General features: G+C 55.7%; 1 protein-coding gene across 1 annotated transcript; it reads right to left on the bottom strand.

Annotated features, from left to right (window-relative positions):
- Positions 1–855: 855 nt before the first annotated feature.
- RPS26 (ribosomal protein S26) lies at positions 856–5376 on the bottom strand. Its single transcript, XM_054649279.2, has 4 exons — positions 5219–5376; positions 4170–4347; positions 2107–2237; positions 856–959 (listed from the first exon to the last, which is right to left on the bottom strand). Exons 1-4 carry the CDS (start codon positions 5219–5221, stop codon positions 924–926), a joined length of 348 nt encoding a protein of 115 aa, XP_054505254.1. The 5' UTR covers positions 5222–5376; the 3' UTR covers positions 856–923.
- Positions 5377–15437: the final 10061 nt, after the last annotated feature.

The raw sequence follows: 15437 nt of genomic DNA, 5'->3' as shown, positions 1-15437 counted from the left end.
GTCGGGACCCACGGAGACCCCCCCCCAAACACCCCCAAAATGGGGGGATCCGACCCCAAAACTTGGAGGGTCTGACCCCAAACAACCCCAAAACAGGGGGGTCTGACCCCAAAACTTGGAGGGTCTGACCCCAAAACTTGGAGGGTCCGACCCCAAACACCCCCAAAATGGGGGGGGCCTGACCCCAAACACCCCCAAAATGGGGGGGGTCTGACCCCATCCCGCCCCCTCCCCCAGGTCAGGGCAGCTCCTGGCCCTGGGGAGGATTTGGGGAACCCCCCCAGGTGACCCCAAATACCCCCACACCCCCCCCGGGGGTCAGAGCGCCCCCATTTCCTCCCCTTCGGGGTGGGCAGCTGCCCTCAGCCCCACAATGGGGGACCCCAAAATGGACCCCCCAAATAAGGGGGCTGAGACCCCCTCAGGATCCCCAAATCCCCCTCAGGACCCCAAAAAACACGAAGCCAAACTTGCAGCCCCCCCCCCTCAAGATATGGGGTGACCCCAGTTCCCCCCCATAACCAGGGGGGCTGAGACCCCCTCAGGACCCCCAAATCCCCCTCAGGACCCCCCCAAATTCCCCTCAGAACCCCCAAATCCCCCCCAGGACCCTCAAATCCCCCCCAGGACCCCCCCAATCCCCCCCAGAACCTCCCCAATGCCCCTCAGAACCCCCAAATCCCCCTCAGGACCCCCAAATCCCCCCCAGGACCCCCAAATCCCCCTCAGGACCCCCAAATCCCCCCCAGGACCCCCCCAATCCCCCCCAGAACCTCCCCAATCCCCCCCAGGACCCCCAAATCCCCCCAGGACCCCCAAATCCCCCCCAGGACCCCCCAAAAGGACGGAGCTGGCTCGGGGCAGATCCTTTATTGACTCTGGGGGTCTCTGCCCTGGGGGTCCCACACGGGGCCGGGGTCTCCTCACATGGGCTTGGGGGGGGGCCGGGGGGCTGCTCCCTGCAGAGAGAACCCAGAGTTAGGGGGGCTTGGAGTGGGGGGGGGCACAGAGACCTGGGACCCCCCAAAACCGCCTGGGACCCCTCCAGGTACCCCCAGACCCCTCCTGAACACCCCTGGGACCCCCCAATCCCCTCGGGGACGCCGCCAGGTCCCTCCTGAACACCCCTGGGACCCCCCAAACCCTTCAAGGTCCCCCCCAGACTCACGGCGGGGTGGAATCAGGGCAGGGGGTGCGATCTGGAACCCCCCCAGACCCCTCCCAAACACCCCAGGGACCCCCCCAAATCCCTTGGGGACCCCTCCAGGACACTCCCAAACACCCCTGAGACCCCCAAAACCCTTCAAGGTTCCCCCTAAACACCTCTGAGACCCCCAAAACCCCTCGGGGATCCCCCCCAAAACACCCCTGGCACCCCCAGACTCATGGCGGGGTGGAATCAGGGCAGGGGGTGCGATCTGGAACCCCCCCAGACCCCTCCTAAATACCCCTGGGACCCCCAAAACCCTTCAGGGATCCCCCCCAAACCCTTCAGGGACCCCCAAAACACCCCTGGGACCCCCCAAACCCTTCAGAGACCCCCCCCCAAACCCTTCGGGGACCCCCAAAACCCTTTAAGGATTCCCCCAAACCCTTCAGAGACCCCCCCAAAACACCCCTGGGACCCCCCAAATCCCTTCAAGGATCCCCCCAAACCCTTCAGAGACACCCCCAAACCCTTCAGGGACCCCCCAAAACCTTCAGAGACCCCCCCAAACACCCCTGGGACCCCCAAACCCTTCAGGGACCCCCCCAGACTCACAGTGGGGTGGGGGCGTGCAGTCTGGAACGCCCCCAGACCCCTCCTAAATACCCCTGGGACCCCCCAAAACCCTCGGGGACCCCCCCAAACCCCTCGGGGACCCCCCCAAACCCTTCAGGGACCCCCCCAGACCCCCCTGGGACCCCCCCAGACTCACATCAGGGCAGAAGTGGGGCAGGGATGTGCAGTCTGGAACCCCCCAGACCCCTCCCAAACACCCATGGGACCCCCCAAACCCCTCGGGGACCCCCCAAACACCTCTGGGACCCCCCCAAACCCCTCAGAGCCCCCCCCAAACCCCCCTGGGACCCCCCCAAACCCCCCTGGGACCCCCCCAGACTCACGGCGGGGCGGAAGCGGGGCGGGGGCGTGCGGTCCTTGCGGGCCTCGCGGGAGCGGTTCCGAACCACCTTGCTGTGGATGGCGCAGCTGACGCAGTAATGGAGCTTCACGTACAGCTTGGGCAGCACGTAGGCTGGGGAGGGGGCAGAAATGGGGGTCAGGGACCCCAAAAAACAAATCCAGGGACCCCAAAAACCCCCAGGGACGTCAAAAATCCCATCCAGAAACACCAGAACCAGCCCTAGAACCAGCCCCAGGGCAGTAATGCAGCCTCACGTACAGCTTGGGCAGCACGTAGGCTGGGGTCAGGGACCCCAAAAAACAAATCCAGGGACCCCAAAAACACCCTCAGGGACCCCAAAAACACATCCAGGGACCCCAAAAAACACATCCAGGGACCCCAAAAACCCCAAAAAACACACCCAGAAACACCAGAACCAGCCCCAGGGCAGTAATGGAGCTTCACGTACAGCTTGGGCAGCACGTAGGCTGGGAAGGGGGCAGAAATGGGGGTCAGGGACCCCAAAAACCCCCAAAACCATATCCAGGGACCCCCAAAACCCCAAAAAACACATCCAGGGACCCCAAAAACACCAAAAACCCCACCCAGAAACACCAGAACCAGCCCCAGGGCAGTAATGCAGCTTCACGTACAGCTTGGGCAGCACGTAGGCTGGGGAGGGGAAACGGGGGTCAGGGACCCCAAAAACCCCCAAAACCATATCCAGGGACCCCCAAAACCCCAAAAAAACACATCCAGGGACCCCAAAAACCCCCAAAACCCCAAACAGAAACACCAAAACCAGCCCCAGAACAGCCCCAGGGCAGTAATACAGCCTCACGTACAGCCTGGGCAGCATGTAGGCTGGGGAGAGGCAGAAATGGGGGTCAGGAACCCCAAAAACCCCAAAAACAAATCCAGGGATCCCAAAAACACATCCAGGGACCCCAAAAACCCCAAAAAACAAACTCAGGGAACCCAAAAACACACCCAGAACCAGCCCCCGGGCAGTAATGCAGCCTTGTGTAAGCTTGGGCAGCACGTAGGCTGGGGAGGGGCAGAAATGGGGGTCAGGGACCCCAAAAACTCCAAAAAACAAACCCAGGGATCCCAAAAACCCCACCCAGGGACCCCAAAAACCCCACCCAGGGACCCCAAAAACCCCACCCAGGGACCCCCAAAGCAGCCCCAAGGCTGTAATGCAGGGGTGGGCAAGGGGACAATGGGGCAGTTTTGGGGTGACAGAGTGAGCAGGGTTGGAGTTTTTGGGGGGTCCAAGGGTCCCTGTTTTGGGGTGACAGAGAGGATATTTTGGGGTGACAGAGAGGATATTTAGGGGTCACAGAGAGGATATTTTGGGGTGACAGAGAGGATATTTTGGGGTGGCAGAGAGGATATTTTGGGGGTGACAGAGAGGATATTTTGGGGTGACAGAGAGGATATTTGGGGGTGGCTGAGAGGATATTTTGGGGTGGCTGAGAGGATATTTTGGGGTCACAGAGAGGATATTTTGGGGTGGCAGAGAGGATATTTAGGGGGCAAAACAGGAACTATTTTATGGGGGAAATTGGGCTACTTTAGAAGGGACAGGGGTAATTTTTGGGGTGAGCAAGGTGGGGTATTTGGGGTGACAAAGGGATGATGATTTTTGGGGTGACAGAGTGAGCAGGGTCAGACCTTTTGGGGGGTCAAAGGGGGCTGTTTTGGGGTGACAGAGGAGCTATTTTGGGGGCAAACCAGGAGCTATTTTAGAAGGGACAAGGACAATTTTTTGGGGTGAGCAGGGTTGGATATTTGGGGTGACAAAGTGAGCAGGGTCAGGTCTTTTGGGGGGGTCAAAGGGGGGTGTTTTAGGGCTGACAGAAATTCTGTTTTGGGGTGACAGATGCACCATTTTGGGGGAACCACGGGGCTCTTTTGAGGGCACAAGAACATTTTTTTGGGGTGAGCAGGGATGGGATATTTAAGGTGCTAAAGGGATCGTTTTAGAAGTGACAAAAGGACTCTCCCCAGGGCTGAGCAGGGTTTGGTTTTGGGGTTCCCAGCCCTCCAGGCCACACTCACAGTCAAACACACTGGCCTCGGAGATGTCCCTGACAGCAGCAGCCTCCACGATGTTCCTGATGACGAATTTCTTGATGGCCTTGTCCTTGGGCACGCAGCGGGCGCAGTTGGTGCAGCGGATGGGCTGCACGTGCCCGCGGCCCTTCTTGGCACGGCCGTTGTTCCTCCTCTTCTTGGTCTGCGAGGGGAAGGGGGGCACAGACACGGGGAGAGCAGGAGTAACACAGAGAGATCGGGATCGGCCACGGAGAGGCCAGGATCAGCCCCAGGATCGGCCACGGAGAGGCCAGGATCAGCCCCAGAGAGGCCAGGATCAGCCCCAGGATCAACCACGGAGAGCCGAGGATCAGCCCCAGATCGAGCTCAGGATCAGCCCCAGGATTGAGCCCAAAGAGCCCAGGATCGATCCAGGGATTAAGCCCAGGATGAGCCCCAGAGAGCCCAGGATCAGCCCCAGGACCAAGCCCAGAACGAGCCCAGGATCAGCCCCAGAGAGACCAGGATCAGCCCCAGGATCAACTCCAGAGAGGTCAGGACTGACCCCAGAATCAATCCCAGAAAACCCAGGATGAACCCCAGGATCGATCCCAGGATGAACCCCAAAGACCCCCAGGATCCCTCATTCAGAGCCGCCCCCAGCCCCATAAAAATCACAGAGAACCCAAAGGTTCCATCCCAACCCCACATCCCTCTCTAATATCCCCAGATCCCCCCGGAGACCCCAAATCTCCCCCCAAAAAGCCCACTCAGCATCCCCTGCCTCGCATCCCTCTCTGATCCCCCCCAAATCCGTCTGGAGACGCCAAATCTCCCCTCAGAAGCCCCCTCAGCACTCCCTGCCCCACACGAACCCCCCATTCCTCTTTCATCCTCCCCCCCCAACCCCTCCGTGCCCCTCCCACGCTCCTCCCGCCGCTCCCGCACCCTCCCCAAAGGGCCCCTCTGAGGCCCCCCTGCCCCACACGGGCCCCGCGTCCCTTTCCGAGCCCCCTCGGGCCCCTCCGCGCCCCCCGGCGCCCCCCGGGCCCTCCCGGCCACGCCGCGCTCACCATGGCGGCTCTGAGGGAGAACCGGAAGAGGCGCGGCCGCAGCACCGCCGCGCTTTTATCCCTCTGCTCCCTCCGCCCGGAAGCGCCGCCGCCGCCGCTGCGGTTCCCGCGGGGACACCCGGGGAGGGCTCGCAACGGCTCCGCCCGAGGCACCGAGGCGGGCGGAGTGGGCGGAGAGCGGCGGGAGTTGGGGGGGGATTACCGGGAGGGGGCATGCAGTAGGGACTATTTTTTCTGCGGTGGGCGGAGGGATCCGCTCCACGCAGGCGGTGAAAGAACTCCCGCGCACTGCGCGTGACGTCACACGCAAGGCGCGCTCGCGCCGCGGGGGCTGCTGGGAAATGTAGTCCGGAAAAGGGGCGGGGTCCCCGCCCACCCATGCGGGACCCCGGTGACGTGGGGGTGTCCCCAAGGTCCTGTGTCCCCCAAAACCCCTAAGGGAGACCCCCAATGTCCTTTCCCCCCCTCCCTGTGTGTCCCCAATGTCCCCTGTCCCTTCCTGGCTGTCAGCAAAGTCCTTCGTCCCCATTTCTGCATGTCCCCAGTGTCCCCTGTCCCCATTTCTGTGTCCTTTATCCCCTCCTGGGTGTCCCCAGTGTCCCCTGTCCCTCCCTGAATGTCCCCAGTGTCCTTTATCCCCATTTCTGTGCCTTTTGTCCCCATTTCTGTGTCCCTTATCCCCTCCTGGGTGTCCCCAGGGTCCCCTGTCCCTTCCTGGTTGTCACCAAAGTCCTCTGTCCCCATTTCTGGATGTCCCTAATGTCCCCTCTCCCCATTTCTGGATGTCCCCAGTCCCCATTTCTGTGTCCTTTGTCCCCATTCCTGTGTCCCCAGTGTCCCCTGTCCCTCCCTGATGTCCCCAATGTCCCCAGTCCCCATTTCTGTGCCTTTTGTCCCCGTTTCTGGATGTCCCCAGTCCCCATTTCTGTGTCCCTTGTCCGCCCTGGGTGTCCCCAGGGTCCCCTGTCCCTTCCTGGCTGTCACCAAAGTCCTTTGTCCCCATTTCTGGATGTCCCCAATGTCCCCTCTCCCCATTTCTGGATGTCCCCAGTGTCCCCAGTCCCCATTTCTGTGTCCTTTGTCCCCATTTCTGGACGTCCCCAATGTCCCCTGTCCTGCCCTGGATGTGTCCCCAATGTCCTTTATCCCCTCCCTGATGTCCCCAATGTCCCCCGGGTGTCCCTAATGTCCTTTGTCCCCATTCCTGTGTCCCCAGTCCCCATTTTTGTGTTCTCTGTCCCCATTCCCGTGTCCCCAATGTCCCCAGTCCCCATTTCTGTGTCCTTTGTCCCCGTTTCTGGGTGTCCCCAATGTCCCCCGAGTGTCCCCAATGTCCTCTGTCCCCATTCCTGTGTCCTCTGTCCCCATTCCTGCGTCCTTTGTCCCCATTTCTGTGTCCTTTGTCCCCATTTCTGTGTCCCCAGTGTCCCCTGTCCCTCCCTGATGTCCCCAATGTCCCCATTTTTGTGTCCTCTGTCCCCATTCCTGTGTCCCCAATGTCCCCAGTCCCCATTTCTGTGTCCTTTGTCCCCATTTCTGGGTGTCCCCAATGTCCCCCGGGTGTCCCCAATGTCCCCATTTCTGTGTCCCCAGTCCCCATTTTTGTGTTCTCTGTCCCCATTCCTGTGTCCTTTGTCCCCATTCCTGTGTCCCCAGTGTCCCCTGTCCATTCCTGGATGTGTCCCCAATGTCCTTTATCCCCTCCTGGGTGTCCCCAATGTCCCCTGTCCCCATTTCTGGGTGTCCCCAGTGTCCCCCGGGTGTCCCCAATGTCCTCTGTCCCCACTCCTGTGTCCCCAATTTTTGTGTTCTCTGTCCCCATTCCTGTGTCCCCAATGTCCCCAGTCCCCATTTTTGTGTCCCCTGTCCCCATTCCCGTGTCCCCTGTCCCCGTTCCCGTGTCCCCAAAGGGATCCCAGGGATTTTTGGGGGGCACATTTAAATTATTCCCGTTTATTTGGAAGCAGAGCCTCGGCCAGTACAGTACAAAACTTACAGTAGATCTCGTTAACAACAAATCATTAATTACAATATTTTACAGGTACAAAAGCTCCCGGGAAAAAAGGGGGGCAAAAAAACCCAAAACAAACAAAAAAAAAAGGGTCCAAAAACCTCACAAAAAAAGGGGGAAAAAAATTCAAATAAATGAAAAATACAACAGCAAATCCGTGAATTCCTCGGATTTGGGGGGAGGTCGGGGGTATTGCACATCCTCGTTTGTTCTTCATCTGTCAGGTTTAAAAAATAGATATTTACAGGGTAAAGCCACCTGGAGGTCTTAGAAAATTCCTACAGTTTCGGGTCTGACGCCGAAAAAACGGGGGGAAAAAAGGGGGAATGAAAGGGGGGGAAAAAGGGGGGAAAAATAGGGAGAAAATGGGGAAAAAATGGGGGGAAAAAGAGAAATAAGATGAAAAAGGGAGAGAAAAAAGGGGGGAAAAAGAGGGGAAAAAAGGGGGAAAAAAGGGGGAAAATGGAAAAGGGGGAAAAGGGAAATAAGATGAAAAAGGGAGAGAAAAAATAGGGGAAAAGAAGGGAAAAAAGGGGGAAAAAAAGGGGGAAAAAGGGGGGAAAAGAGAAATAAGATGAAAAAGGGAGAGAAAAAATGGGGGGGAAAGAAGGGAAAAAGGGGGAAAAAAAGGGGGAAAATGGAAAAGGGGGAAAAGGGAAATAAGATGAAAAAGGGAGAGAAAAAAGGGGGGAAAAGAAGGGAAAAAAGGGGGAAAAAAAGGGGAATAAAATGGAAAAGGGGGAGAAAAAAGGGGGGAAAAGGGGGAAAAAGAGTGGGGAAAAAAGGGGGGAAATGGGGAAAAAAGGGGTGAAAAAATGGAAAAGGGGAAAAAGGGAAATAAAATGGGAAATGGGAAGAAAAAGGGAAATAAAATGGGAAAGGATGAGAAAAAAGGGGAGGGAAGAATGGAAAAGAGGGAGAAGAAATGGAAAAGGGGAAAAAGGGAAATCAAATGGGAAATGGGAGAAAAAAGGGAAATAAAATGGGAAATGGGGAGAAAAATGGGGAAAATAAAATGAAATGGGGAAGGGGGGAAAAAGAGAAATAAAATGGAAATGGGAAGGGAAGAATGGAAAAGGAGGAGAGGAAATGGAAAAAGGGAAAAAAGGGAAATCAAATGGAAAATGGGAAGAAAAAGGGAATAGGAAAGGGGGAAAATGGGAAAGGGAAGAAAAGAAAATGGGAAAGGGAAACTGGAAATGGGGGAAAATGGAGAAGAGGGGGAGGAAAGAAAAGGGGAAAAAGAAATGGAAAAGGGGGAAAAAAGGGAAAAGAAAATGGGAAAAAAGAAATGGAAAAGGAGGAAAAGAAAATGGGAAAAAAGAAATGGAAAAGGAGGGAAAAACCCCAACCTGAGCAACCCCAGTGGGGCTGGAAAGGGCAGAGCTTTGATTTGGGTTCAGAGCCCCAGGCTGGGACTGAAATCCCAGTTTGGGGTTGAAAAAGCCCCAGTTTGGGATTGAAATCCCAGTTTGGGGTTCAGAGCCCCAGTTTGGGGTTGAAATCCCAGTTTGGGGTTGAAATCCCAGTTTGGGGTTGAAAAAGCCCCAGTTTGGGTTTGAAATCCCAGTTTGGGGTTCAGAGCCCCAGTTTGGGTTTGAAAAAGCCCCAGTTTGGGGTTGAAATCCCAGTTTGGGGTTCAGAGCCCCAGTTTGGGACTGAAGTCCCAGTTTGGGGTTCAGAGCCCCAGTTTGGGACTGAAATCCCAGTTTGGGGTTCAGAGCCCAGTTTGGGTTTGAGAAAGCCTCAGTTTGGGGTTTAAATCCCAGTTTGGGATTCCAAGCCCCAGTTTGGGGTTCAGAGCCCCAGTTTGGGATTCCAATCCCAGTTTGGGTTTGAAAAAGCCCCAGTTTGGGGTTTAAATCCCAGTTTAGGGTTCAGAGCCCCAGTTTGGGATTCCAAGCCCCAGCTGAGGGTTCCAAGCCCCATTTTGGGGTTCAGAGCCCCAGTTTGGGTTTGAAATCACCCCAGTTTGGGGTTCCAAACCCCAGTTTGGGGTTCAGAGCCCAGTTTGGGGTTCAGAGCCCAGTTTGGGTTTGAAATCGCCCCCATTGAGGTTTCCAAGCCCCTTTTTGGGGTTCCAAGCCCCAATCTGGGCTTCCAAGCCCCAGCTGAGGTTTCCAAGCCCCAATCTGGGGTTCCAAACCCCTTTTTGGGCTTCCAAGCCCCTTTTTGGGGTTCCAAGCCCCAGCTGAGGTTTCCAAACCCCATTCTGAGGTTTCCAAGCCCCAATCTGAGGTTTCCAAGCCCCTTTTTGGGGTTCCAAGCCCCAGCTGAGGTTTCCAAGCCCCATTCTGAGGTTTCCAAACCCCACTCTGAGGTTTCCAAGCCCCATTCTGAGGTTTCCAAGCCCCTTTTTGGGGTTCCAAGCCCCTTTTTTGGGGTTCCAAGCCCCATTTTGGGGTTGGTTCCGGCACTGGGGGGGTTGGGGCACCCCAAAGGGGAAGGGGAAGGGGAAATGTCCCCGAGGTGGGCGGGGCGGGGCGGGGGCAGCGGCGCTGCTGAGGTGCTCGAGGGTGTCCCCAGCTGGGGACAGCTTTGGTTTGGGCCCCGCCGCCACCGCGGGGGCCATTGGTGCGTCCTGGGCTGGGGGGGACCCCGAAATGGGAGAGGGGACCCCAAAATGGGGGGGAGAGGGACCCCGAAATGGGGAGAGGGACCCCCAAATGGGGGTGAGGGACCCCCAAAATGGGGGAGGGACCCCAAATGGGGGGGAGGGAGTGGGGGAGTGGGGGTCTGAGAGCTGAGGGGAAATGGGGGAGTGGGGACCCCAAAATGGGGGTGAGGGACCCCAGAATGAGGGAGTGGGGACCCCCAGAGAGGGGGAGTGGGGACCCCCAGAATGGGGGTGAGAGGACCCCAAAATGGGGAGGAGGGACCCCCAATTGGGGAGTGGGGACCCCCAGAATGGGGGAGTGGGGACCCCAAAATGGGGGTGAGGGACCCCAAAATGGGGAAGTGGGGATCCCCAGAATGGGGGGGAAGGGACCGCAAAATGGGGGAGTGGGGACTCCCCAAAATGGGGGAGTTGGGGTCTGAGAGCTGAGGGGAAATGGGGGTGAGGGACCCCCACAATGGGGGAGTGGGGACCCCAAAATGGGGGAAAGAGACCCACAGAATGGGGGAGTGGGGACCCCAAAGTGGGGGAGTGGGGACCCCCAGAATGGGGGAGGGAGTGGGGGAGTGGGGATCTGAGAGCTGAGGGGAAATGGGAGAGTGGGGACCCCAAAATGGGGCAGTGGGGACCCCCAGAATGGGGGTGAGGGACTGCAAAATGGGGGAGTGGGGACTCCCCAAAATGGGGGAGTTGGGGTCTGAGAGCTGAGGGGAAATGGGAGAGTGGGGACCCCAAAATGGGGGAGTGGGGACCCCCAGAATGGGGGGGAGGGACCGCAAAATGGGGGAGTTGGGGTCTGAGAGCTGAGGGGAAATGGGGGTGAGGGACCCCCACAATGGGGGAGTGGGGACCCCAAAATGGGGGAAAGGGACCCACAGAATGGGGGAGTGGGGACCCCAAAATGGGGGAGTGGGGACCCCAAAGTGGGGGAGTGGGGATGCCCAGAATGGGGGAGGGAGTGGGGGAGTGTGGGTCTGAGAGCTGAGGAGAAATGGGGGTGAGGGACCCCAAAGTGGGGAAGAGGGGATCCCCAAAATGGGGGAGTGGGGACCCCCGAAGTGGGGGAGAGGGGACCCCCAGAATGGAGGAGTGAGGGTCTGAGAGCTGAGGGGAAATGGGGGAGTGGGGACCCCAAAATGGGGGAGTGGGGACCCCCAATGGGGGAGTGGGGACTCCAAAATGGGGGAGTGGGGACCCCTCAAATGGGGGTGAGAGGACCCCAAAATGGGGGTGAGGGACCCCCAGAATGGGGGAGTGGGAACCCCCAAGTGGGGGAGTGGAGACCCCAAAATGGGGGAGTGGGGACCCCAAAACGGGGGAGTGGGGGAGTGTGGGTCTGAGAGCTGAGGGGAAATGGGGCTGGGGTCTCCATGGGTGGGGATTGGGGTCCCCATGAGCTGGGGTTGGGGTCCCCATGAGCTGAAATTGGGGTCCCCCAGCTCTGAGAGTTTGGGGTCCCCATGGGGTGGTTTTGGGGGTCCCCATGAGCTGAAATTGGGGTCCCCATGGGCTGAAATTGGGGTCCCCATGGGTGGGGATTGGGGTCCCCATGAGCTGAAATTGGGGTCCCCATGGGCTGGGGTTGGGGTCCCCATGGGCTGGGGTTGGGGTCCCCATGGGCTGAAATTGGGGTCCCCATGGGTGAGGACTGGGGTCCCCATGGGCTGAAGTTGGGGTCCCCATGGGCTGGAGTTGGGGTCCCCATGAGTTGGGATTGGGGTCCCCATGGGCTGAAATTGGGGTCCCCATGGGCTGGGGTTGGGGTCCCCATGGGCTGGGTTTGGGGGTCCCCATGAGCTGGGGTTGGGGTCCCTATGGGTGGGGTCTCCCAGCTCTGAGGGTTTGGGGTCCCCATGGGCTGGGTTTGGGGGTCCCCATGGGCTGGATTGGGGTCCCCCAGCTCTGAGGGTTTGGGGTCCCCATGGGATGGAATTGGGGTCCCCATGGGGTGGGTTTTGGGGTCCCCATGGGCTGGGATTGGGGATCCCCATGAGCTGAAATTGGGGATCCCCATGGGCTGGGTTTGGGGGTCCCCATGGGCTGGGATTGGGGTCCCCCAGCTCTGAGGGTTTGGGGTCCCCATGGGCTGAATTTGGGGTCCCCATGGGTGGGTTTTGGGGTCCCCATGGGCTGGGATTGGGGTCCCCGAGCCGCTCTCCCCGTACCAAACCCCAAACTTGGGGGATCCCCAATCCGGGGGTCCCACCCAGGACCCCCATCCTTCATTGCAGGGGTGCCCAGAGGGGTCAGGACTGGGGGGGCTCCAGGGGGATTGGGGGGGATTTTGGGGGGATTTTGGGGGGATTTTGGGAAGGATTTTGGGGGGATTTTGGGGGGGATTTGGGGGGGATTTTGGGGGGATTTTGGGGGGGTTTGGGGAGGATTTTGGGGGGATTTTGGGGGGATTTTGGGAAGGGTTTGGGGGGATTTGGGAAGGATTTGGGGAGGGTTTGGGAAGGATTTTGGGAAGGATTTGGGGAGGATTTTGGGGAGGATTTTGGGGGGATTTGGGGAGGATTTTGGGGGGATTTTGGGGGGATTTGGGAAGGATTTTGGGGAGATTTTGGGGGGGTTTGGGGAGGATTTTTTGGGGGATTTGAGAAGGATTTTGGGAAGGATTTTGGGGAGGGTTTGGGAAGGATTTTGGGGGGATTTGGGGAGGATTTTGGGAAGGATTTTGGGGGGGTTTGGGGAGGATTTTGGGAAGGATTTTGGGGGGTTTGGGGAGGATTTTGGGGAGGGTTTGGGGGGGATTTGGGAAGGATTTTGGGAAGGATTTTGGGAGGGTTTGGGAGGATTTTGGGGGTATTTTGGGGGGGGTTTGGGAAGGATTTTGGGGGGATTTGGGGAGGGTTTGGGGGGATTTGAGAAGGATTTTGGGGGGGATTTGGGGAGGATTTTGGGGGGATTTGGGAGGATTTTGGGGGGGTTTGGGGAGGATTTTGGGGATGAATTTGGGAAGGATTTTGGGGGGATTTGGGAACGATTTTGGGGCGGATTTGGGGAAATTTTGGGAAGGATTTTGGGGGATTTGGGAAGGATTTTGAGAAGGATTTTGGGGATGAATTTGGAAAGGATTTTGGGGATGAATTTGGGAAGGATTTTGGGAAGGATTTTGGGATGAATTTAGGGAAGGATTTTGAGAAGGATTTTGGGGATGAATTTGGGAAGGATTTTGGGGATGAATTTGGGAAGGATTTTGGGAAGGATTTTGGGGGATTTGGGAAGGATTTTAAGGATTTTGGGGATGAACTTGGGAAGGATTTTGGGGATGAATTTGGGAAGGCTTTGGGAAGGATTTTAGGATGAATTTAGGAGGGATTTGAGAAGGATTTTGGGGATGAATTCAGGGAGGTTTTGAGAAGGATTTTAGGGATGAATTTAGGGAGGTTTTGGGATGAATTTTAGGATGAATTTAGGGAAGCTTTGGGGGTCCCCAGGTCCCATTCTGGGTTCCCTGGTTAAAGCTGGGGCCGGGCAGCTCCCCCCGGCTCGGGGGCTCAGGTTGGGTTTTGGGGGTCCCCGGGGGGGTTTAGCACCGAATTTTGAGGTTCCTTTAGCCCGGGAACGGGGCCGGGCAGTGCCGGGAGCCGGCGGGAGCAGGGCAAGGGGGGGAACAGTCTCCAAAATTCAAGTGAGACCTTTTAAAATGTCATTTTTTGTGTCTTTTTTATGTCTTTTTTGTGTCTTTTTAATGTCTTTTTCTGTCTTTTTTTATGTCTCTTTTGTGTCTTTTTAATGTCTTTTTTCTGTCTTTTTTTATGTCTTTTTTGTGTCTTTTTAATGTCTTTTTTCTGTCTTTTTTTATGTCTTTTTTGTGTCTTTTTTCTGTCTTTTTTCTGTCTTTTTTGCGTCTTTTTTATGTCTTTTTTGTGTCTTTTTTGTCCTTTTTTTTTGGGGTAAAAAACCCCCAAGAATTATCAAAAGAGCAACTCAAAAGCTTAATAAATAACAAAGGGGAGGAAAAAAAAAAGTCCTTTCCTATTCAATATTTAAATAAGTTGGTTTATAAAAAGAGGATTAAGGGCTCCCCTGATGGGGTCAGTTGGGTTTTTTGGGGTTTTTGTTTTGTTGTTGGTTTTAAATAATTTTTGTGGTTTTTTTACTGTTTTTTTTATAGCCAAAGTCAGTGCAAAGGAGTATAAAAGAAAAAAAAACCCCTAAAAATAAAAATAAAAACAACACAACCCAACAGTTCCACGCCCTAAGGATGGGAAGGGGGAAAATTGGGGGAAAAAAAGGGAATTTGAGGTGTGGGATGGATTTTTCCAACCTCACATTTTGTGCTCGTGGTGTGTGGGAGGGGGAAAAAGGGAAAATTTTGGGGAAAAAATGGGAATTTGAGGTGGGGGAGAATTTTTTCCAACCTCACAAATTGGCCACGATGTTGGAGGGGAAATGGGAGGAAAAAATGAGGGAAAAATGGGGAATTTGAGGCAGAGGGATTTTTTTTTTCCGACCTCATATTTTTGTGTTTGGGAGGGGAAAATTGGGATGAAATCAGGGAAATTTGAGGCAGGAAAAGGGAATTTTTCCCACCTCATATTTTTGTGTTTTCTGAGCATGATTTAGGAAGGGAAAATTGGGATGAATCAGGAAATTGGAGGCAGAAGGGAGGGGATTTTCCTACCTCATATTTTGCATTTCTCAAGCACAATTTAGGAGGGAAAATTGGGGTGAAATCAGGAAATTGGAGGCAGGAAAGGGAGGTTTCCCCACCTCATATTTTGTGTTTCCCGAGCACAATTTCAGAGGTGAAAATCAGAGAACTGGAGGCAGGGAGGGGGGATTTTCCAACCTCACATTTTCTGGTTTTGGAGGGGAAAATTGGGGTGAAATCAGAAAATTGGAGGCAGGAAAAGGGGCATTTCCCCCACCTCACACCTTGTGTTTCTGAGCACAATTTCAGAGGTGAAATTTGGGGTGAAATCGGGGTAAAATCAGGAAATTTGAGGCAGGAAAGGGGCGTTTCCCCACCTCCCATCTTGTGTTTCTGAGCACAATTTCAGAGGTGAAAATCGGGGTAAAATCAGGAAATTTGAGGCAGGAAAGGGAGGTTTTCCTACCTCATATTTTGTGTTTCTGAGCAGAATTTCAGAGCTGAAAATTGGGGCAAAAATCGGGGTGAAATCGGGTAAAATCAGGAAATTGGAGGCAGAAAAGGGGGCGTTTCCCCACCTCACATCTTGTGTTTCTGAGCACAATTTCAGAGGTGAAAACCAGGAAATGAGAGGCAGGAAAAGGGGGCGTTTCCCCACCTCCCATTTTGCATTTCCCGAGCACAATTTCAGAGGTGAAAATCGGAAATTAGAGCAGGAAAAGGGGGCATTTCGCCACCTCCCATTTTGCGTTTCTGAGCACAATTTAGGAGGTGAAAATCAGAAATTGGAGGCTGGAAAAGGGGGCATTTCCCCACCTCACATCTTGTGTTTTTGAGCACAATTTAGGAGGTGAAAATTGGGGTGAAATCGGGGTAAAATCAGGAAATTAGAGGCAGGAAAAGGGGGCGTTTCCCCACCTCCCATTTTGTGTTTCTGAGCACAATTTCAGAGGTGAAAATCGGGAAATTAGAGGCAGGAAAAGGGGGCATA

This window comes from Agelaius phoeniceus, unplaced genomic scaffold (genome assembly GCF_051311805.1).
Source record: "Agelaius phoeniceus isolate bAgePho1 unplaced genomic scaffold, bAgePho1.hap1 Scaffold_341, whole genome shotgun sequence".
Classification (NCBI taxonomy): Eukaryota; Metazoa; Chordata; class Aves; order Passeriformes; family Icteridae; genus Agelaius; species Agelaius phoeniceus.
Note: the sequence above shows the minus strand (reverse complement) of the source record. Positions and strands in the feature narration are given on the sequence as shown.